The sequence below is a fragment of the Propithecus coquereli genome, unplaced genomic scaffold (assembly GCF_000956105.1).
Source record: "Propithecus coquereli isolate 6110/MARCELLA unplaced genomic scaffold, Pcoq_1.0 Scaffold14, whole genome shotgun sequence".
Taxonomy (NCBI): Eukaryota; Metazoa; Chordata; class Mammalia; order Primates; family Indriidae; genus Propithecus; species Propithecus coquereli.
This window is the reverse complement of record NW_012138302.1, coordinates 19,039,813-19,062,943: the sequence shown is the minus strand read 5'-3', so window position 1 is coordinate 19,062,943 and position 23,131 is coordinate 19,039,813. Positions and strand designations below refer to the sequence as shown.

Genomic DNA, 23,131 nt, shown 5'->3' with positions numbered 1-23,131 from the left:
ATGATCATCCTTGACAACAGGACTTAATCATAAACAACTGCACCCTTAGAGATGCTGAGTTATGCATCTCTCTTCTTTCCCAAGCAGGAACGCCCACAGCTATCTTTCGGCCAGGTCACCAGCTTGCTCCAGGACACCTCTATAACCTGAAACTCACTATCTCTCCAGGTTGTTCATCTCATTCTTGGACCCTCATTAGAAAATTCTTCTCCTCTTTGGCTGAAATGTGTCCTCCAGTGACTTCCCCCACCATTCACAGCCTTGCCCCATGGAGTTGCACAGAGCAATGAAGTTGTATTGTGGAGACCAGGGGCTTTGGGACTTATAGTTAGGTTTAAGTTTGGGCTATACTTCTTACCAGCTATGTGACTTTTTTTTTTTTTTTTTTGGAGACAGAGTCTCACTGTGTTGCCCGGGCTAGAGTGCCGTGGCGTCATCCTAGCTCACAGCAACCTCAGACTCCTGGGCTCAAGCGATCCTTCTGCCTCAGCCTCCTGAGTAGCTGGGACTACAGGCATGCGCCACGATGCCCGACTAATTTTTTCTATATATTTTTAGTTGTCCGATTAATTTCTTTCTATTTTTAGTAGAGACAGGGTCTCGCTCTTGCTCAGGCTGGTCTCGAACTCCTGAGTTCAAACAATCCACCCGCCTCGGCCTCCCAGAGTGCTAGGATTACAGGCGTGAGTCACCGCGCCCTGCCGCTATGTGACCTTTTTAAAATTTATTTATTTTTTATTAATAATATACTTCTGGGCTTCTGTTTTATCATATGTATAATGGGGACAACAACCCTGACCTTCTGGATTGTGTTCATGAACTAATGTCTATAAATGGCCCAGCAGAATCCTCAGAACGGAGTGAACATTGAGTAAACTATAGCCAGTGATGGCAGTGGCAGTGGTGATCATTGTGGCATCGTCAAAATTGTCTAAACTTAAACATCACCTCCTCCAGGAAGTGAAGGAGGATTTGTACTCCCTGCAAGTGTGAGGTAGATGCTTTTCCTTTGCTCCCACAGTGCACTGCTCTCCATCAGAATGGCTGTAGCACAAGATGTGGTAATTGTTGAGTCTGTCTTTCCCACTGGACCATGAATTTCTCAAGAGCAAGGGTGATGTCTTATGTTTGTATTTCTGTACCTGACAAAGAGCCTCGTTCATGGTAGACATTAAAGAAATAGTTGTCGAATGAACATTTCATTCTTTCCCAAGCATTTTCCTATCTTATATAATACAGTTCTTGCAACCAGCCAGTCATACAGGTGGACTCCATTTTTCAAATGGGAATGTTGAGGGCCAGAGAAGGGCAGCCGTGCCTTTGACGTCACATAACCAATATGCCACAGGGCCCAGACTGGAATCCAGGTGCCCTGGCCCTGGCCCCATGGTCTTCCCACTTGGCCATGCTGCTTCTAAGAAGCCTCTTTGATTCAAAAAGTGAGATTCAAAATTGAAGGAAAAGTGTTAGAGGTGAGAGATCCCGAAACATCTGCTCCTCAATTCAGCCTGCTAGTGAAAATAGAGTGTGACTGCAAGGCAAAGGCAACTTCGATCCTCAAAGAATTCTAGAGCTTTTTAGAAGCAAAAGCATCTGTGAAACTCTTCAGTGAGTAGTACCTGCGTGGGTACTTTTTTAGCTGATTTCTAAAGAATGCTTCTAATGGCAATCAGTCTAGCAGTAGGTGGGTATTTACTGAACAAAACATCTTAGTAAAGATGCAGGGTCCCTGGCTAGGGGCCGGGGGTACAGATTCCACCTCCAACATCTGTGTCATCTTGGAAAAGTCACCTCCCCTCCCTGGTCTCTGTGCTCTTCTTTGTAAAATGAAATGGTGTACTTCACTCACAGAGATCTCTTCAGAGCTCTCTTATTATATGATGCTGAAGCATCAATTACTGGGCTTTCTTCCCCCCCAGAATCAGGGATTTGGGAGGAAGCTTATATTTCCAACAAAGTTAAAATACAAAGAAAGCAAAATGTTCTGGAAAAGGTGTTGATAGAGTTTTAAAAAGAAACACCAACTAATCAAGGGTTACCAATATTTCAACCTTAATTTCATGCATTTATCAACATTTGAAATTTGTGTGGGACCCAGATGGGAGTTTGCCAACAGTCAAGGCAGGAGGGGGTCTTCCAGGAGAGGATGTGGCATGCGCAGTTAGAGAAGTAGGAATGATCAGAAATTATACATATTTCTAACAGGCTACTAATACATTCTGCTGTGTCCCTAACTGGCTATAAGCACCAAGAGGCCAGAGCTCTTTCTCTTTAGTGGTTTCAGGACCAAGAAACAGCTGCCTAAAGACAGGAATGGACCAGATGACCTCTAGATGCCAGCTTTCCGTCCTGTGATTGCCAGTTTGGAGTCACCAAGTGTGAAATCCTGAGTCTCTGCTGTGAGTCTCTGTCTCCTTGGTGCTCTTCTGTGCTCTTCTGATATTTCTGCATGAGCTCAAAATGAGGACCCATGTTCTGGCAAGAATGGGGGCTATTTATGGTACCAGTGGGACAGATTATTTGACATTAGGACCATTCTAGAAAATGCAAATACATGGAGACCAAATTTATACATGACTGTATAATATATAATTTCTTTCTTTTCAATTGGAGATACCCTTGATTATCTTTTCTTTCTTCTTCCAAACTGTGAGCTTCATGAGGGCAGGGACAGCATCTGAATCATCTTGTCCACCCCCACTCCAACACTGTCTACTGTAGACCCTAGTGCAGAGAAGGGTCAATGTATCTATTGAATGAATGAATGAGTGAACAGATGCACAAATGCATGAATGAATACCCTGTAGGTTTGCAAGCAAGGTTTAGATAATTACTACCAGACACATTTTCAAAAATGTTTAAGCACCTGTTAAATGCTAGACATGCTTGCAATAATCAAGTGGGATAGGTATTACTTACTCTCATTTTATAAATGAGCAAATAAAATACAAGAGAGATTTGACCTTGAGAGGATCACTTGACAATTACTAAGAGATAGAGCTGGGATTTGAACCCAGGTCTTGTTGATGTCAGGATGGTCCACACTCACCCTATGAGGTCCCTCCAGCCACTTGTGAGACTGTGTGATCTGTGAAAGAGATACTCAGCTACTCATTTGTTTGCTCTTCCTGTCCTGGTCTCTTCCTCCTTTGCCCAGTGGCAGAGCTGCAATGGTTCCAGAGAATGTTATTCAAAAGGCAAATAAATAGCTCCATCTCATGAAGGTCATCATGCCTCATCCCTGCTGCAATAATGGCAGCTAGAATGAGAGCAGTGATTTCAATTCTCCTCTTTATGATTTCCTTTTCATCTCTTCTACAGAAGGACAGTGAAAAAGGCAGCGTGGCGGCTCCAGATCAATCTCGCCCTGAGCACCATGAGGCTGTGTGCTCTTGGAAGCAATGGCATTGACAAGCAGAGATGTATGGGGAACGCCTGCAACTGTCCCCCAAACACAGCAGTTTTTCAGCATTACCAATGAGCTGGATTGGATTAAGTATATTTGCACCAAAAGCAAAATAAATATTGCTTTATTTAATGTCACTAAAAGGTTGGGATTCAATTGCCCTTGGCCTGAGGCACCTTCCAGTTCTATTGATTGGCCAGTGTCAGAATGTGAGACAATCTGTCATCAACATCCCCTATGAAATGCTTAGCAGGTGGGTTGGGCTCTGCTGTGGTGTAGATGGAGGATAGTGGTCACTGCCCTTTGTCCCAAACACAAGGGCTAATCATAACACATCCACTCCCTGTCACCACCACCAAGATATTTAAAAGCATTTCCCTTACTTGCCATCTTGGATCATCAGGACAAGGAGATATCTGTGATTGGGACTGCGAAGACCGAGAGTGGGATAGATAAGAATGTAGGCTTCAAAGTCAAAGGACTTGGGTTTGAATCCCAGATCTGGCACCGAGTAGCTCTGTGACCTTGGACAAATTCTGTCTTGCTCAAAGACCTGCAAGGGCAGAGGCTGAATCTATTTCATTTGTCACTGAGACTGAGTCTTCAGTGCTAGCACAGTGTCTGGCACACCGCTGGATGAATAGAGGTTTAAAAGGGTAAAAGAATTTGTCTGTGATCCAGCAAGGACAAGGGACAGAGGCAGGACTTGTCCCAGTCTGCCCTGCTAATGCCTATGTTCTCAGCCATCATTCTACTGTCTCGAAGCAGTCCTGGGAGTCAAATCGGAGCCTGATAGAGGGTCTGTCCTGCATGTAAGGTGAGAGGTGGATGCAACATCTTTATTTTTTAAGGGGGAAATTAGTCTCAAGTGGGAAACTAGTGTGAAAGATACCTTTTTGCAAATTCACAAAAGATGCCCCCCACTAGGCTGATAATTTACAAAAAGGTGCCCTTTCTGGGTGGTGACATACAAAATGCCACTTGCTTTGGCCAGACTGTGGTTTGGGTGCAGAGTCACAGCCCCCATTGGCCCCTTGACTGGGATACTTTGTGCAGTGCACAAACTACATGTCCATACGGGCAGTCTTAGATGTGCTCACGGTTCATAGCAAAGCCAGGATTAACACTAGGGTCTCCTACCTCCCAGGTTCATTCTGCAAGGTCTTCACTCTCTAATGGTGGCCTTTTTTGCCACCATTAAGATGGTAGGATTGGGGAAGGGGTGCTCAATCACACCTGGAAAAGGGATCATCTCCAGCCCTAAGAAGTTACTCCTGGTGGACAAAGGGAAGCTTTGTTAAAGTGCCTTCTCCCCTCCCTTGCGGAGCATATACTCCAGGAATTCCTCCTCCCTCCTTCCTGTCTCCTGATCAGCAGCAACAGACGTTGGCTCAGGGGGATTTCCAGCATTGCATCTGAAAACAATTCTTACAGCCCATCACCAGCTGGAAGGACCTGAGATTTCATAAAACCAATCCCCACATTTCAAAGATGGGGAAGCTGACGGCATGCGGGCAGAGGGCGTTTGCCAAGGTCTCACAGCTATGTGAGGGTAGAGTTGGAAGTCCATTCCAAAACCAAGGGATTATTTTTCTCTATATAAAATTATATGGACAGGACAACTCTAAGATATGGAAATACAGATGTAGATATGAGAACACCGACGAGAAGTTTACTCTTTTTTAAAAGGCCCAAGGGAGGACATTTTCTAAGGGAGTGCACTACCCCTGAGGCTAGAAATTGGCTATTTCAATTTCTTAAGTGAAAAGGGGCAGAGGAAACACAAAGGGACAGAAAAGTCCTTTAGGTCTTCATGGGATCTGGGTGCTGGCAAAACCCACCTGTGCCTGTTCCGAGGCTACGGACGGCTCTGAGTGGAGTATGGCTCCGCTGCCACACGTTACCTTTGTGGCCGAGCCTCTCTGTGCCCCGGCCCTAATATGAAAAGGGGGAATCTGCCTACGTCAGAATGTTGTCCTGAGGACTAAGTGATATCATGCATGTAAAATGACGAAGATGCCGCCTAGTTTGAGATAAGTACTACGCGCATTAGTTTGTCCTTGTGTTTGAGCTTGGTGTCACCTTCAGGGTCCTTCGCAATCTGGTCCCCACTTATTCCCGCACTTCTTATACTATGTTGCCAACTGTACACCATGCAAAGCTAGCATGTTATAGGCCTATGAGCTCATTGCAAAAGGGCGCCCCCTTCTGTGGACTGATGCAATTCCACCAAGGCTCAAGGTCTGTCAAGCCTGGGCTGCACCCCGGCCTCCGCCTGCCCTCATAGCTGGTGCCCTTGTGCAGTGCGGACTGTACGCTGTATGTAGGCTGCCGCCCTGACCATGTGCACCAGCTGTTCCAGATCACTCAGCATTGCCCGAGGATCCCTGCTCATTCCGGGCTCAAGCAGCAAGGCTCAGAGGCTGAGCACTTGGGCTCTGAGCAGCTCTCTGGGTTTGACTCCTGGATCTCCTACTATTAAAGGTTATACTTAACCTCTCTTCGTGCGTCAGTTTCCTAATCTACAATATGAGGATAGTTTGAGAACTTGCCTATGGTGTTTTTGGGAGGAACCCCTCAGTGCTTTCAATCCCAGTGGGGACTTTCAGTCCCTAGGGGTACAAAAAATGGCTCTTCCTTTCCACTCCCTCTCTTCCTCTTTCCAGGGTGGGGTATGGAACTTATCTGATTGGTCAGCGCTAGAACAGGAGGAGAACCCATTTGGGCCCAGCCCCTCCTGCCATGTATTTTTGGGATCTGGAATCCTGGAAAGATCCATTCTGGCCTTCTCTCTGCCCCACGGTGAGCTTTCTGGGAGGCAGCTCACTTCCAGTTCTGCTTATGGCTGGTGGGGAAGTTGAATTTTGGGGTGAAGTAAAAGGAGGCCGATTTTGGCCACTGACATAGGCTGTGCCTTCCAAATCCTGCTTTCATCAATAATAAAGCTAATATTTTGACATCTACCTTTCTGATCCCTGTATCTCCTTCTAAACTATAGAAGTGGGACGAGGGTGGGAGCAGAGGTGTGACTGATTACTACTCCTGTATCTCCAGTGGAAATAATACATATAAAACACTAGAATAGTATCTTCCAGTTTGCATAAGTTCAATTAATGTTTTGTATTATTATTATTATTACCAGCGTTATTCTCTACTATTATCCGCTTGGTTTGGAGCATGTCGCCATTCTCTTCCCCTGGCCAACTCCCACTCAGTCTTCAAGACTCATCCCCACGATTCCTCCTTTGGGATGTTTTCCCTGACTTGCTCCATCCCAACACTCCCAGCTGGGCTAGGGGTGCCTCTTCCGTGACTTCACAGCCTGGGACCCCTGGGCCTTCCTCCACCAGCCCAGGTGTCTCCTCTCTGTACTGTGACCTCCTTAAGGGCAAGCACAGGGGCCAGCCCACCTGACATCCCCCGTGCAGGGTACAAAGTATGTGCTTGGTGAAGGGCGGGGAGAGTAAAATAGAAGAGAGGGAAGAAATAGTTTAGTCTAAAGACTTGTAAAGCAGAGGCAGACCGTCAGCAAAAGCACAGATGTGAGCCAGAGCAGGCTGGTTTAGGACGATGGAGAGAGCCCAGAAAGGCAAGAGGATTGGTGGGGGTGGGTGCAAGAAGGTGCAAGGTGGGCAGCGGGCAAGACAGCTGAGAGGGAAGCTCAGGGCCACTGTGCAGGCCTTGAATACAAGGTAGAGAGCTTAGGTTCCTTCTGATGGTCAATGGGAAGCTAGTGAAGGATTTTACATAGAGAACTAGCACTATTCAAGCAGTGGTTTAGGAACTAAGACCAGAAATGATGAAGTTCTTGATTCTCACATTGTTTTGCTCTTCCAGACTCCCCAGCCACTAATTCTGGGTTACTGGCTCCTCAGAGGCCTTCTTCACTGTAGAATCAATTATTAAAATCAACTTGCTCTCAACTCTAACTTTGAAATGCTATTCAGTTGCTTGCAGGGACAGAGATGGGGAGCTGCCTCCACAGACATCTAGCCATCTGGCCTTTTGCGTGGAACCTGGCTGGGAAGCTCATTTGAATAATTGGTTTTGGCGGTATGCACTTGTGGGTTAGACACCTGATTACACTGCCAGCCCCAGTGTCCTTTCAGCCTCCGCAGAAACATCACTCAGGTTACATAAAGCAGGAGAGAGTCTTTGGGAGGCAAGGGTCTGTCTGGCCCCGGCTGTCACTCTGGGTTTATCTGAACTAACTGTGTGACTCACTCCCTGTGTGACCTTGAGCAAGTTACTTAGCTTCTCTGTGGCTTGGTGTCTTCCTTGCTTAAGGAGGGAGAGTGAGTCCTGCTCTGTCTATGCCACAGCTTCTTATAAGGCTCTCAGGCAAGATGGGGGAGTTGTGACTTAGCAGAAATGCAAGTGGAAAAATTTAGTTAAAGAGCTAGGTTGAGGAGATCTCAATGTCAGACAGCGATGTGAATGTGGGCTGTATCAGAACAAGCATGGTCCCCAAAATGAGGCTTGTGGTGGCCCCGTCCTACTCCTACTCCACTAATTAGCTCTACAAACTTAAGCGGTTAACCAATCTACCTGTGTCTCAGTTTCCTCATCTGTGAAATGAGAATAATGACACAGCTATTCTAAGAGTTAAATGAAGCAATAAATGCAAAATGCCTACAGTAGTGCCAGGCCCAGAAGGCTCAATAGATGTTAGTTATCATCTTCATTATTGCTGTCATCATCATCACCATCATCATGATTATGTCCTTCAGGCCTGCACGCCATGCCTCACAGACAGACAATAACAAACATCTGGAGCATGTTCAGAGGACAGCAGAAGGACAGGGGGAGGAACAATGGATTTCAGATGACATATGGACAGTCGGAAGCTTTGGGGATGTTTGGCCTGGAGAACAGGAGCTGACAGTGGTGGCAGTGAGTGGGGTGTGGGAGGAGTGGGACACGCACAGTCCAAACGGCTGAAGGCTGCCACGTAATAGATGGGCTGCACCCGGATAATCCTTCGGAGAGCAGAGGCAGACGTCATACGTTGGCAGGTTTAGCCCGACTGGAGGTGGACAAGCAGAGGCGCATGGGCTGGGCGGGGCACTGAACTAGATGTCTCTCCATGGTGCCGTGACAGGGGCACTCGGGGGACATGATTGGGATAGGGAAGGAGGCCCAGTATGGGGCGGGGCTGGCAGGTCTCTCGATGGGGCAAACCTTGCTGTGGATCTTTGTTTGCCATTTCTAGCTTGATGAAAAACGTGCAGGTTTTTTTTCTGTTACAGAACAAATAGAACATTGAATTGTATTTTACATTTGACAAAGCTGATTTTATGTTCTATTCTATTTTAGACAGTTTAAACTGTTTTGTCCTCTGGATTTTAAGGTGGAAGAGGTAGGCCAGTTACAACGTGTGTGTATGCATGTGTGTGCATGTGTTGGAAATACCCTCCTTGGTGTTTCACTCTCTGTTGTGTTTAATCACATCATGCTGTGCAAATCCTTCTTCATCTCCCTTTTATGTCTGATGAACTCTTACATGTCCTCCATCTGTCAGAAATCCTTCCTTATCACCCTAGTCAGAAGGAAGTGCTTCCTCCTTCAGGAGACAGTGTAGCGCAAGTTTAAAACTGGAGCAGACTAGGGTCTGCCTTTGTGGCTTCATAAACCTGCTCTGACCCTTCATGTTGGGGGAACTGGGACAAGTTTCTTGGTACCTATGTGCCTCAATTTCCTTCTCTCTGTAAAATTAGGGCATCACACTATCTCCATCGTAAGGCTGATGTGAGGATTAAATGAGATGCTACACACAATGTACAGTGAGTAGACGCTTACACATTAGCTCTTGTTATATCTCCAGGCCTCCAAGGCATCACATCCACACTTCTAGAACAAATTCTGGGCTTCTTATTGGCAAGGACTGTGTCTAATTTCCTTCCGCTTCCCCAAGGCCCAGCCCTGGGCCTGACATCCAGCAGGCCCTCTGCAAACCTTAGTTAAATTGGATTTAGTGCACTGAAGCACCCTTTGCTGCATAAAGATTGCCAGGGCCAAGAGAGATAGTGATGGTGAGAGTCTGCAGATCGTGCGGCACCCATGTCCACCGTGGGGTCTGCAGTGCCATGCTAGAAAGCAAAATCATTTCTGCACCACCGATACAGATCTGTTCCTCCCCGCCCCACCTCCACACTCCCAAGAAGCACTGAGGTTTTCTGAAGATGAGAAATTTCACAGCATCCTGCTATCTTTTGGGTAACTGCGTATTTTATGATGACTAATAGGCAATTACTATGGTAATATTGCAATTCAGCATGTGTGAGGTTTGGGAAATGAGAAATTATGGGTAACTACTTTGGACTCATTTCTATGGTAACAAAAAGTAATTGTCATTAAATACCAGTTATACTGAGGCTGTACCTGGTAATTATAGATTTTTATGCCTAGAAACATAAATAAAACCAATAAATTTATTCAAAGGTCTATGACTGTTTACTTATACATGGCTCTATGGAATACACAATGACAAGCACCTAATTAAGAAATGCAAACCCAATACAGAGTTTCATATTGTCACATGGAGATGGAAAGTCTGTTTTTCAAATGCAAGGCAACTTGTGCATTACACATGCTCAGAAAATGCAGTGGGGTTCGGGTGGGGGTGGGGGCTGTCTTCTCTGCAAAGGAAGTGATGGGGAGGAGGAGGTGGCAGAGAGGGTGTACGAATGCTGCAATATGTGTATGTGGCCATGCTTTCTACAAGACATTGAGAATTACCAACCGATTCTAGACTGGTACAGCCTATCATCCCCTACCCCAGTGGCCTTCCAACTAGGAGTTGCCTGGCAGCTCCTCAGCTCTGTAATACCTGAAGTTACAATATTCATCCCTCAGGACCCCTAGGTCCAAGATCCTCCCAGAACTCTCTGAAAATGTTCACATTACAGTCAGTAGCCATGCCATTCTTTAAAAAAAAATTACGGTAAAATACACAAAACAGAATTTACCATCTTAACTGTTTTTGAGTGTATGGTTCAAAGGTATTAAACACATTCATAATGTTTGCTATCATCCCCACCATGCATCTCTAAAACTCTTTTCATCTTGTAAAATTGAAACCCTGAATCCATTAAACAATAACTCCCCATTCTTTCTATCCTTCCACCCCTGCTAACCACCATTGTACTTTCTGCCTCTATGAATTTGGCCTCCTTAAGTACAACAAATAAGTGGAATCATACAGTGTCTTTTTGTGACCGGCTTATTTCACTTAGCATAATGTCCTCAAGCCTCACCCATGTTGTAGCTATCCCATTCTTGATAGAGCATCTCTCCACTGCTTCTTCTAAATGACAGAAGGTGACTTGCACCTCGTTTTTCTCTCCTCCAAGAGGGTAGGAGGAAAACTTAGGCCATGGGAGAAAAGTGTCTTGTCCAAGGACAAACAAGAAAGCTCAAGAGAGTGGAGAAAATTAGACGCCCAGTTCTCTGCTCCCACCTAGAGCTTGCAAAGCAAAGGCAATGTCTGAGAGTGTGGAGAGTCCCTGTATGCACTGAACGGCCTTGAACATAGCTCTTTATCTTCTCAGCCTCAGTTTCCCCTTTGCTTAAATAGATATAATAAAAACTGGCTTTCCTTTCTCAAAGGGTTGTTGTAATGATCAAATGTGGTTTTTAAATGCTTTTAAAAGTATAACACCCTGTGCAATAACAGAGTGTGGCTGAAAATCCAGAGTCTGTTAAATTATAGCAGCAGCTCATCATGTTAAATCATAGCAGTATTCCTGTCACGACAGCACACAATTAAAACAATTGGGGTTAGGAAGCCATGCAGGTGAAGGTGAAGGGTTGCAGCTGAGTGCATCTGGCCACAGCTACTCTACAGCGGGCATTGAAGATTCATGCCATAGCACAATCACTACGTGCTGCTATTTAGTTCATTCATTCGTTCAGAAAATATCTATCAAGGGCCCATTCTGTGCGTGGCATCGTGCCAGGCACTGGAAACAGAGAACAAGGTAGACTAAGTCTTGACTTCATAGAGTTTGCAGTCTAAAGGTAGGGACAATCATTAAACAAATAGTCACATAAACAAACACATGATTACAAGTTATGACAAGAGTCATGAAAGCAGAGAACTGGGTGCTATGAAAGCAGCTCATCGTGTTAAATCATAGCAGTATTTTGCCTACTATACCGCAGGCATTGGGAAGGCCTTTCTGTGAAGCAGCATTAAACCTAAGACCTGAACTGAAGAGAAGCAGTGTAATTGGAGTTTTGTTAACAAGACAGAGTGTCCAGTTGCCCTGAGTCTGTATTATACACTGTGGAGGAATTGTTATCTATTGTTACATCATCTAATATAACTGTTACAGATCACTGCTGTAGAGTAGACTGCAGTTGCCATATATTGTTTCTGTAAACTTCAGTATAGGCCCTACATGCTCTTACCATAAACCATAGTCTAGTACCATACATAGTAGTCTAGTTAGTCAGTGTTACTGCTCTTTAACATAAAGAGCAAGGTATAGTAGCCATCTACTACTATTAAATATAAGAGTATCCCTTCTCTGTTTTACTATAAATACCATGGTATAGGTACTTATATTACTAAATACAAACTTAGCGGATGAAATCTGGGAACTCTCCCTGACTATTCTTCCTGGATTGGATTATATCCTTCTTTAAGGTGGGGGAAGGAGGAGGAGGAGGGGGAGGAGGAGGAAGAGATGAAAGAATAAATTTTTATTTAGAACTTACAATATGCCTAGCACTGTGCTTTAACTGGATTGTCTCACAAAAGCCTCACAACCCAACTCTTTAGTATCTCCATTTACAGATGAGAAGAATGAAGCTCAGTGAAGCCATGTAATTTACCGAGGTCATATAGCAAGTAGGTGGCAGAGCAGAACTTAAAATCTGAGCTGAATGACACCTAAGTCTATGTTCTCAACCACTGATCTTCGCTCCCTCCAACGCCCCTGCCTTTCCTTCTCCTGCTGCAGAAAACTGGCCTGCTGAACTGTCTCTCCCGACAGCAGAGCAGGGGCCTCGGGGCAGGCCTAGGCAGGCCTGTCTTCTGTTCTACTCCCAGGGTCCCCTGCGTTTGGTGCTGCCGGTAGGGGGAGTGCAGGATAGCTGGGAGGAGCAGGGGCCAGTTTAGCAACACCTGCTTCTCAGCCTGCTCCTCACAGGCCACAGACCTGAGACAGATGATTTAACTCCTCTGAGGCTTAAGAGACTGTGCAGAGGGAGATGCTGAAAGAATGAAAGTCAAAGAGCATAAGAGAGAGGCGGAGACCTGGCCATCTGCCTTCTGACCTGTTTCTAGCAATTTGATCAATTCTCATGAGGTCTGGCTCTGTTTATTGCCATAGAATTCTGAGAATCAACCAATCTACCATCCTCCCTTCTTTCCTTCCCTCCCTCTTTCCTTCTGCTCCTCTCTCCTTCCTTCTTTCCCTCCCTTCCTCCCTCCTTGACTTCCTGCCTTCCCTGTCTTCCTTTCTGCCTTCACTCCTCCCTCTATCCCTCTGCCACTGTTCCTCCTGTACTCAAGCTAGTTTGAGTAGATTTTTATTATTTGCAAACAGAAAAATCTTAACAAAGTCTCTCCTTCGTGGAGTTGTTGTAAGGATTAAATGAGATCAGTGCGTGACTGCTTGACAGGCCATTAGGTGGGCAAGCAGAATTCTTGGGGTGGCATTTCCCAAATGTGTTTTATAAACCCTAATGCTGGCGTATGGGGAGGTGTGGACCCCCGCCCACTAACCTTTGGAAAACATTGAATACTATATTCCCCTCTTGAAATTCCCTGTGTTTATCAGCGTATTTAAAATTCTGAAAAGTCTGATTGGAAAAGGACATGTTTAACTTTGCTTAACTCCATGTTTCCCAAACTTATTTGAACTCTGAATTCTTTTTTCCTCTATAATGTGTTGGCAAGTCCTGCCAAACTGTGGAAATATTACTGTAGAGAGTAGTGTTACTCTGGGAGGGGCTGGCCTAGGGGACTTCTAAGGCACCTTGAAGCTCTCAATTCTGAGCATTTATTATTATTTTTTATATTCTCCAAAGCTATAGTAATGAATTCTCATGATTGATAAGCTCTCTGTTGCACTCAGAGCTGTTTTAGCAACAGGATTAATGCCTGTAGTTAGAGATATTTTCCAGCTCTCATAATGAGAGTCACATATTCTCACTTAGGAGAATGTTGGAGGTTGAAACTTCAGTATGAAACCATTTCTGAGGCTTGGAGCTCTTTTATCCTGAAGTCCTCAAATCACAAAATCTGGAGCTTGAAGACATGCAGGCAGCATCTAGTCCCCCATCACCATGCTGCAGACCATCTGAAGCCCAGAGGAGGAAGGCATTTTGGCCAAGGTCACAGACCTCTTTTGAGCTAGTCGTTCCCTGGACAGCAGATTATGACATAGACAAGTGTGTGGAGTGGAAGTATTGACCTCTCTGACCACTGCTGCTCTTGTAATTAAACAGAAATGCTAACATAAATTAAATGGTCTTTCCCCCATCATTATCACTAACAGTGCATTCTGTCCAGGGAAGGTGGAAAGGCATTGCTCTCAGGCCTGCAACAAGCCATAAAGCCTGCAAATGCTAATGAACCATCACTTCAGCCAATTAAAAATGGAATCAAAACTGTCTTTAATGAAAGCTTCATGCATCCATGGACTCTGTTTAACTCATACCCAGGGGTACCAGGAAACCCCTGTGGACTCTATTGCCATGCTCTTGAAAAGTAGTAAACCAACTCTGAGTGAAATGAGCCTGCCTGGGTATCAGGAGATCTGGTTCTCTGAGCTCAGCCACTGACATAGAGTAAGTCCTATCTCATCTCTGGGCCTCAGTTTCTTCATCAGTAAAGTCATTCCTCTCATTCTCTCATATCCATCAAACACTTTTTGAGCATCTACTATGTGCTGTCCCTGCTGCTAGGCACCAGGGACACAAGACCATTAAGCTTCAGTCCCTACCCTCCAATGGTTCTAAGTCTAGTGGAGGCCACACAATAGGATTAGACTTGTTCAATAACTATGCCTGTGGGAGCTCAGAGAAGGGAGTGGTCAATTCTTTTGGGGGTTTGGAAGAACGTTTCTCAGAAGAAGGGACACGAGCTAAGTTACAAAAAGAGTTATTGAGATGGAGAAGGAATGAGGAAATGCTGGGCAAAGGGCAGCCTGTATGAAGGTAAGGTAGCAGGAACCAACAAGCCATGTCTGGGGAACTGGGCTTTGCTCAGAGTAGCTACACCAACAGTTCTAGGAGGGAAGGCTGAGACGTGAGGCAGAATGGTGGACAGACAAGCACCAGGTTGTGCAAAGCCTTGCACGCAAAGCTAGGAAGTGTGGGTTTTATCTTGAAAGTTGTGGAACTGATCAGCTCTAAAGCTGTATAATTTGGGCAGTGAAGCTAGACAGTCCATGACTTACTGGCTGTGTGACTTTGGGTGAGTCACTTCCCTTAACTGTGAAATAAGGACAATAACACTATCTATCTCAAAAGATTCAGTGTTCTTTTGGCAGATGATCTTCTGGTGGTAGAATTTTAGTCTATAAATTATGGTGCTAATACAGGAGAAAGGAAGTTCAAGACTTGAGTGCATGACTGCGTGTGGGGCCAGCTGCTATGTCCACACCAAAGAGAAATGCTGTTCAGATGACCTGGAATGCCACTTTCTATAATGAGCTCCAAGAAGAAACACAGCAACAAAACAGAAATCATTACAACCACCATATGTGCAAAGCACATTCCTCCCAGCGTTTCTTTTGATGCTCACAACTGCCCTGCCAGGTAAGTAATTATTGTCTCCATTATGCAAGAGAAACTGAGTATCAGAGAGGGAAAGTGAATTCCCCAAGGTTACACAGAAAGTAGGTGCCAAAACTGATACTAGGTTTCCCGATTCCTGGTCCAGTGAGCTGTCCAGAAAACCTCAGCCAGTGTCCTCAGGTGGCTATGCATGAAACTGCCAAGGCTCATGAACCACATTCTTAAGAGCCAGGGTGAAACTTCCTCTAATGAACTCATAGGTAGCTTAAAAATTCTTCCTCAAAAATATATCTTGCATTTCTTCTTGCTTCTATACCACCATCCTGTGACTACATGCTTCCAAGCATTCTCCCTGTCTCTCACCTGTAATTGCCCAGGTAGACGCCATCAGGGTTGAGCATTGGTGCAATCTTGAAGACCAGGTGTTCCCGTAGGACACGGGCAATGGGATGCTGGCTTATGAGGAAGTCAATGATCCCTAGGGAAAGAGAAGAATGCGGTTTAACCTCAAAGTGTTTCAAGAAGGAGGGAGCACATTTTTCTCAGTTTAGAAAACAATAAGAGGTCAGTGGGTGACTTTTGGCCTGTGTTGTTATTGGCTACTGTGGATGTGTGGCTGTGGTCTAGGTGTTAGTGAATTTTACAAATACATCTCTGTTTCCAAGAGAGAGGCAGCTCAAGACATAACATGGAAGCCCACGGGCAGGTGGGAGAGGGCATCTCCTGCTGGAGAGAGCTGGGAAGGCTTCCAAGAAGATGGCATTTGAGCTGTACCTCAGATGGTCCACGAGGTTTCGACAGACAGATGGGGGAGAGAGAGTAGCTTAAGAGATGGTCTCTAGTGGACACACTGTTAGCTGAACATTGACATCAGACCTGATGATCATAGTGTCAAGGACGTTAGGGATCTAGATCCTTATATTTCTGTGACCAAGAAGCAGAGAGGAGAAGGGATTTGACCAAAGTCACACAGGGAGAGGGAGGTTTCTTTAATGTGCTCCAACTCTTCTCCTTTCCCCATTTTGAGGGTCCTCTGTCCCAGGACTCCAGGCCGACTGCCCTCTCTGCTTCTCACTGGCACTAAAACCACCCTGAATCCAGGTCACCAAATTTGGAAAAGTTGAATTTTCCATGACCTTCTTCCCACTGCCAGGCAGTCCCCATGCTCCTCCCTTGAGTTGAACAAATCTGCCCCTCTTCTCCACTCTGCCTGTCTTCTGATCCAGGCCACCATCACACCTGGCCTGGGTAACAGCCACCACCTGTGGGATGTGCCCTCTTCACTGCAGCCAGAAGGATCTGACCCTGTCACTTCCTCCTTGATATTCTTCTGGGGATGGCTGGCATCTATCGATGGGAGGGGGTGAGAAAACAAACAGCTCTGAGCCCTTGTTGCCCCCTTATCTTCTCTACATTTCTACTTCTTCATCAGAGACCTGAAACAATGGGCAAAATGGCGCTCTAGCACTCTGCGAAATGACTCTAATGCCACAAAGTGACAGGAGAATGCAAAACCCTCCCAAAATGCAGAAGTGAAACCTCTTTCCTGATGGAGAGAGCAAGAAAGGCATTAAGAAGAAAGCTTTTGAGTTTGTCCCCAACAGAAAGTCAGGTTCCAATGGACGGAGGAGGAAGGAGCAGGGAAACTAAGAACAGCCCACATGGGACTGGCAGGCGCTTAGCTCTTGGAATGATAACCTGCTGCAGAGCATGTTCCAGTGCTGCTGTGACCAGAGAGGGACACGTCAGGCTTTTCATTAGGCCAGGGCTGAGAACCCATCGGCAGCCGCAAGCCAGTTGGACATCATTTGCTTCTCAGCCGACGCGGCAGTGGACCAGATGCCCTAATTTATTTGTTGGTCCTCATATTAAAGCCACAGTTTGCCAGTAAACAGGCAGGGTAATGATGCCAGGCACCCTTGTTAGGGGCTAATAATTGCTTAATCTGTCCACTAATTGACCCCGGCTCCCGGGGTGGCACTCCATCAAGGAGCCAGCCTGCGCTCGGGGCCTGGCTGCGCTGCCTCGGAGAATGGCTTCTGGAAATGGAGTAGCTCATTGTGATCCATCCTCCTTCACAGATGAGCAGATTAATTGGGCTGCCAATTAGACAGCTAATAAAAGAATGAAAGAAAACAAAGCCAGACCAGAGGCTGCAGATGCCCAGCGCTCCCTCTCCCAGGATGGGTGTGGGGCGAGGAGAGGAAAGTGTTAGACCCACCGCTTGGCTTGAGGTCAGATACGATTCAGCAGGAATTGTTCCCACTGATCAGGAAACTGGGAAAAGATCTTTCCTTTTTTGAGGGGTGGTGGGGGAGGGTGGTAAGTGGAGAGGAGTATGAGGAAGAATGTGGGAGAAGTAAGAGTGGAGAGGAAATGCTATGCCTGGCCATGGGCCAAATCGTTGCATGGACCAAGGGAACAGATGGGCTTGGGAACTGCATTGGAGTCTGAACTGATTATTCGCTGCGGAAGTTACTCATGAGCTTTCTCTGACCAGTTTTCTCTTCTTGGTGCAGGGATGGTAATACCTAATCTGGAAGACTGCTGTGTGACTAGGTTAGAGATCCTTCTTAGCTGCCTTATGCAGCACCTGAAAATTGTGACATGCTCCAGTAAACTCTCTTAAGTCAAAAGTTGAAAGGCGATGGGTAGTGAAAAACAGGATTAACTTTGAAAATAGGAGTCCTGGTCGGCAAAGTTTGCCAATGATGGAATTTGGGGATGAGGAGGCTGAACTGGAGAAGCCATAAAATCAGAAGAGAACCTGGGTTCCAGTTTTGACCTGTAGAAAGCCCTGGGTCTACTCTCACCTTTCAAATTAGGAGAAAAAAACTAAATAGTCCCCAAAGATGCATTCCACATCGACTTTCTATGAGTCTGTCTATTTTATTTCTCTCCCCCAAAGTGGAAGGACCCTCATCTGTCAAGTGAGGAGATGAATCTCCCTCCTGCTCAGAGACACCGTCACGCCCCTAGAGATCAGTCTTTGTTCCTTCCATAAACAATTTTCCAGGTCCTTCCCTTTAATCAGGAAGGTGGAAGAAAGCAGGATGGCAGGAAGGCTGGAAGCTGGAGAAGCTGGAGGAGAAGAGGGAAAGTGGTAGAGGGTTTGAAATTAAAGCTGAGCGGCAGAGATCACCGTACTGAGCCTGGTCAGGCAAACCACAAGTGAACCTCATATTCATTGTTGTTTTTTCCTCCCAGAATGTTTGGTTTAGGGCTGAGTACACAGCAGGTGCTTAATAAATGCCTATTGATGAATCAGTCCCAAGAATTCATGTAACCTTAATGAAGTGTGAGGTTAATTAAACTGATAATTAATTAAACTGATAATCACTCACTGCACAAGCATTCCTTGGCACACCAAGTGCTGGGCGTTCTAGGACGCATAAGACGGTCCTGCCCCCAGGGGTGCGTGGTAAGAAAGCAACTCCCCGCTGACCAGCAAAGGCTCTGATGGGGGCAGCACAGAGCTGTGGGAACCTGGGGGGACCTGGGATCCAGAAGGGGTCCTGGAAAATGGACGGGTTTTTTCAGCTGGACCTGCAAGTACCTGTTCACCTCTCCCACTCATCTCTCAACACCCCTCCCTTCCCCTTGCCTACAGGCAAACCGAGGAAGAGCAATGATTGGAACAGTGCAGGAATACGCTTACTATGCACCACTCTGCATCTATCAACTCATTGAAATCCTCACAATAACCCACAAGTAGTTATTATCCTCCCCCTTTTAACTGATGAGGAAGCTGAGGAACTGGGAGGTGAAGGCCACACAGCGAATGAATGAATGAATGGGAGAGCAGTCAGACCCAGACGGTCCAGTTTCAGAGTCTGTGCTTTTAACTGCAAAGCCCTCACCCTTGAATTGAAAAGCTTTCCCTTACTAATAGACTGTCTTCTTTTCTTGCCTTCAACCCTTGATGTAGGAATTCTGCAGCCTGGACACCTCCTGGCACCCTTTCATCTGGCTCATTCTGTGCATCCTTTAAGCAAGAAGTTCTGCTGGGCCCAGAGCGTGACCTGCATGACAGCAGCCACTCTAGGCCCTCCCCTGATCCGGCACCAGGCCCCTGTCTGTCCCCAGCTGAGTCCAAGGGCCTCAGATTATGGATTCACAGGGAGTCTGGCCCTGAAGAGCCTGAAGTTCACAGAGTGTAAGTCCGCACCCTGCTGCCCCAGCTCTGCCCACTTTACAGATGAAGAGACAGAAGCCCAGGGAAGTGAAAGGCCCCATAGCAACCCCTTAGTGGGCCTAGCATTTCACCTGTCATGGGAGGCTACTGGGACAGAGAAAGCAGAGAAGAGGAAGAAGCGGTAGGGAATGGAGGTGGGAGGAAAGTGGAGCGGGGAGGGGACAAAGGTCATCACTTCACTGACAGGAAATACTAGGTTGTGCTTGGTCCTGGTGGCTGGTGATGTTGGTGGTTGAGAGAGCAAGGTGTGTGCCTGTGTGTGTGTGTGTAATGCGTGTGTGTGTGTGTGTGTGTGTGTGTGTGCGCGCATGCACATTTTCTCCTCCCCCTACCTCCTACTCCCACAAAATAACCCTGAGGAGTGAACTCCTTGGGAGGGCCAGCTGTTTGTCCCCGTAGTCTGGGTCCTGGTGGGCACCTGGCATGTAGCAGCAGGGCTCAGGCTGGATCTAGTCCCCACTCCACCACTAACTTGTCAGGTGACATTCAGTGAGTGAGTCCCTGGACTTTTCTGAAAAGTAGGACTAAGAGTGCCCAGTGACGTGGCAGGATTTCCGCACAGAGCAAGGGTCAAGAAGGAATGTGACCACAGATCGGGCACCGCCCACCACTGACACACACTGTCTCACTTAGTCCTCACAGCAGCCCCTGGAAGGAAGACATGCTGCGCCTATTTCACAGGTGGGGAAACAGAGGGTCTGAGTGTCAGGGACTTGCCAAAGGGCCCCCAGTGAGGTGGAAGTGGGAAGACTCAACTCAGGCCTGTCCAACTCCAGAGCTGCAGCTTTGCCCACGACCCCCGCGCCCTCCAGAGCGTGGCGTGCCTTCCCACCGCGGCATTCGCTAGGTGTTGGTTTAATTCATTCAGTGATACAGGGTATGACGGAGACAAAGGGCTCTGCGATGGAAATGTTCCATGAGAGTTGTCCCAGCGGCTCCAGTGAAACGGCGTTTACTCAACCAACAGTCAGAGGCCGAGGTCTAGCTCTGGTTCTGACCCTTCAGGTGAGCAGGGCTCAGCCAAGCCTCTCTCAGGAAGGCGGCGGGAAGAGCAACGACACCCAGTATGGGAGCCCCACGCCTGGGATTGGGCTCGCAGTGAGGATTAGAGGAACTGGCATGAAGTGCCTCACGGACGACCAGGCACCTGCAATGTGCTCGATTAGTGCTAGCTCCTCCCCTTACTACTGGCACTTATTTAGTGCTTTCTGTATACCAGACACCATCCTAACTGTCTTATGGATATTAACTCCTTTAGTCTTCACAACAACCCTTTGAGATAAAGGAACTAGGCACAGAGAGGTTATGTGACTTCCCCAAGGTCACACGGCAACATGTGAAGGAGCTGGGATTCAGCCCCAGGCAGCGTAGCTCCAGAGACAGTGCTCTCACACGGCCTGCCACAGGGCCACACGGGAGCTCCTCTGACCGCGCACATAGTGGCCGGGGAGTGAGGATAGTTTGGCCTCACAGAGGTCATGACCGGGGTTTGAGGCAGCAGAGGGGTGGCCTACCAACAGCTGTCCCCCCAGCAAGCAGAGTCTTGAGGAAACCCAAGCCCTGCCACCCTTACTGCCACCCCTTCCCAAGCTGTGTGGCAACAGGACTTCGCTCTACTCCCAGAAGCAGGTGCTTCGACAGCTCGGCAGCGAGAACCGTGGTCCCAGCCAGATGTGTGCAACCAGGGCTCACGTGCCCGTTCTGCGCTCAAGGTCACTGAGGCAGTTAATGGGGAAGAGTCAACAGAACCAAAGATGTCTCAGTCATCATCTTTCCAGGCCTCAGACCTGCCTGCTAGCCTTAGAACGGGGTGGGCTGGGGAGGAGGACCAAGCTGAGGGCTACGACTGGGGAAGTGACCCCCAGCTGCACCCTGTGGGGCTGTGATCCGGACTGTCCCTATGTGACTGACAGGCCCTCGGGCAAGACTGTGCCTCAGTCCCCTAATGGTAAAGTGGGGTGACAATGCCTGTCTCGTGCTGCCTTGAAGAAGGATGAATTGTGTGTGTCAAGGGACAAATACATTGGCAGGGAAAGGGAGGAAGTGGATTGGGGAGATGGACTCCAGAGCCACATCTGCCATGAATTGGCTGTTGGACTTTGGGTAAGCCGTTTTACTTCCCTGAGACTCCGCATCCACGTCTGTGAAATGCACATTAATTGTCGCGGGTGATCAGAACTCTGAGTTCTCCCAGGTACAAAGCTGGGCCTTCCAGCATTTCCCTTTCCTGAGTGGGACAAGGGAGCAGGTACAGGCCTGGGACTTGTCTGGACCCAGACTCAAAGCCCCCTCTGCTATCTCCTGGCTGTGTGACCTTGAGGCTCCTCTTCCCGAACTCAGCACAGCATTTGTTCCTCACAGCAGCCCCGTAAGACGAACAAGGTAACCCCATCTCACCGATGTGGAAAATGACAGTTGGAGACCCAGCCCTAGACCTTACATAGCTCATGGTTTAAAGAGAGAAAACAAATGTAAATCAAACATGCTATAACAAATCAGGGCAATAAAGATGATGGCCATCTTTAGATCCACAATGTAGGCACAAGGCAGGGGGCGGGAGGGAGTGGGCCAGGGAGGCCCACAGTGGGGACACTCCAAATGAGCCTTGGGAGATGGGTGCGGGGCCTCCTAGGCAGAGGGAGCAGCAGGTACAAAGGCCCTGTCCTAAGAGAAGACCACGCATTCAGGAATCAAGCTCTATGGGGCTGAGGTGTACTGAGGTTAAGGTCAGAGAACGCTGAGAGCCAGATCATGGAGGACTGTGAATGTCATACCAAGGAGTTTGGAGTTTACCTTGAGAAGCCAGTGGGCAGGCATTGAAAGGCTTTGTCAAGGAGGAAACATTCATTGAAAACCTACAGGACAGTATGGAATGTGTTAACTCTGCACCATCCAAAGATTCCTTTTTAGAAAACAGGGTCAACAGGGACAGCCCTTGAGATTCACTCAACCTCCGTGTACCTCAGTCCTCATCTGTAAAATGGGACGGTGGCCTTGCCCTGCTCTACTGCCCACAGGGGAGGTGTGCACGGGGGTTAGGCTCCCACAGGTGAAGGTACTGATGGTAAGGATACTGTCTTTTACAAACAAGGACAAAGCAGTTACATCCGATCAGCTGGGGGAACAGATCTGCTGCCAAGTTTAGTAACTGACAGATGGCTGCAAGTAAAGGGGTTGGTAAACCCAGGCGGGACCTGGGAGAGGTTATTGCAAGGACAGTGGTGGGGAGGAAGAAGGCCAGAGTGAGAATGAGAGGGAGTCAGCTACAGTGGTCGGAGCCCCAGCCATGCCTCTTACAAGCTGCTTGGCTTTGGGCAAGTCACTTCCTCTCCCTAAAACTCAATCTCCTCATCTGAAAAAACCAGGGGGGCAATTGTGCTTAATCACGGCATTGTAAGAATATGAACTCTGAAAATAAAACCCGTATTTATTTGCACAGCACTTGATAGTTTACAAAGCAGATTACCTGCCTCATCTTCTCACATCCCCGTGGAGGAGGGGACATCTGTTGAGTGCCTGCTGTGTGCCAGGCACAGGACTGGGTGTGTTGTTTACATGCATCTCATGCCAGCTCCATAACAGCCTTCCTAGGTAGTATTGTTGTCCTAGTGTCACATGTGAGGAAACTGAAGTCACGCTGCCAGGAAGTGGCACAGCCAGTATTTGACCTCAAGATTATCTGATTCCCAAAGCCCAGACGCTTCCACAGCAGCCTGCTGCCTCTCTCAAGTTCCATACCCTCCACAGGCACTGCATGTCCCTGGGACCTCAGGCTCACT

The 23,131-nt window shown here is 47.3% G+C and overlaps 1 protein-coding gene across 1 annotated transcript in view; it reads right to left on the bottom strand.

Annotated features, from left to right (window-relative positions):
• The window catches only part of AGBL4 (ATP/GTP binding protein-like 4), a 1,510,571-nt gene that overhangs the window by 105,581 nt on the left and 1,381,859 nt on the right, over positions 1-23,131 (bottom strand). The window contains exon 8 of the mRNA XM_012639488.1: positions 15,521-15,635. Coding sequence (XP_012494942.1) covers positions 15,521-15,635 — 115 coding nt within the window. The remainder of the gene's footprint in view (positions 1-15,520; positions 15,636-23,131) is intronic.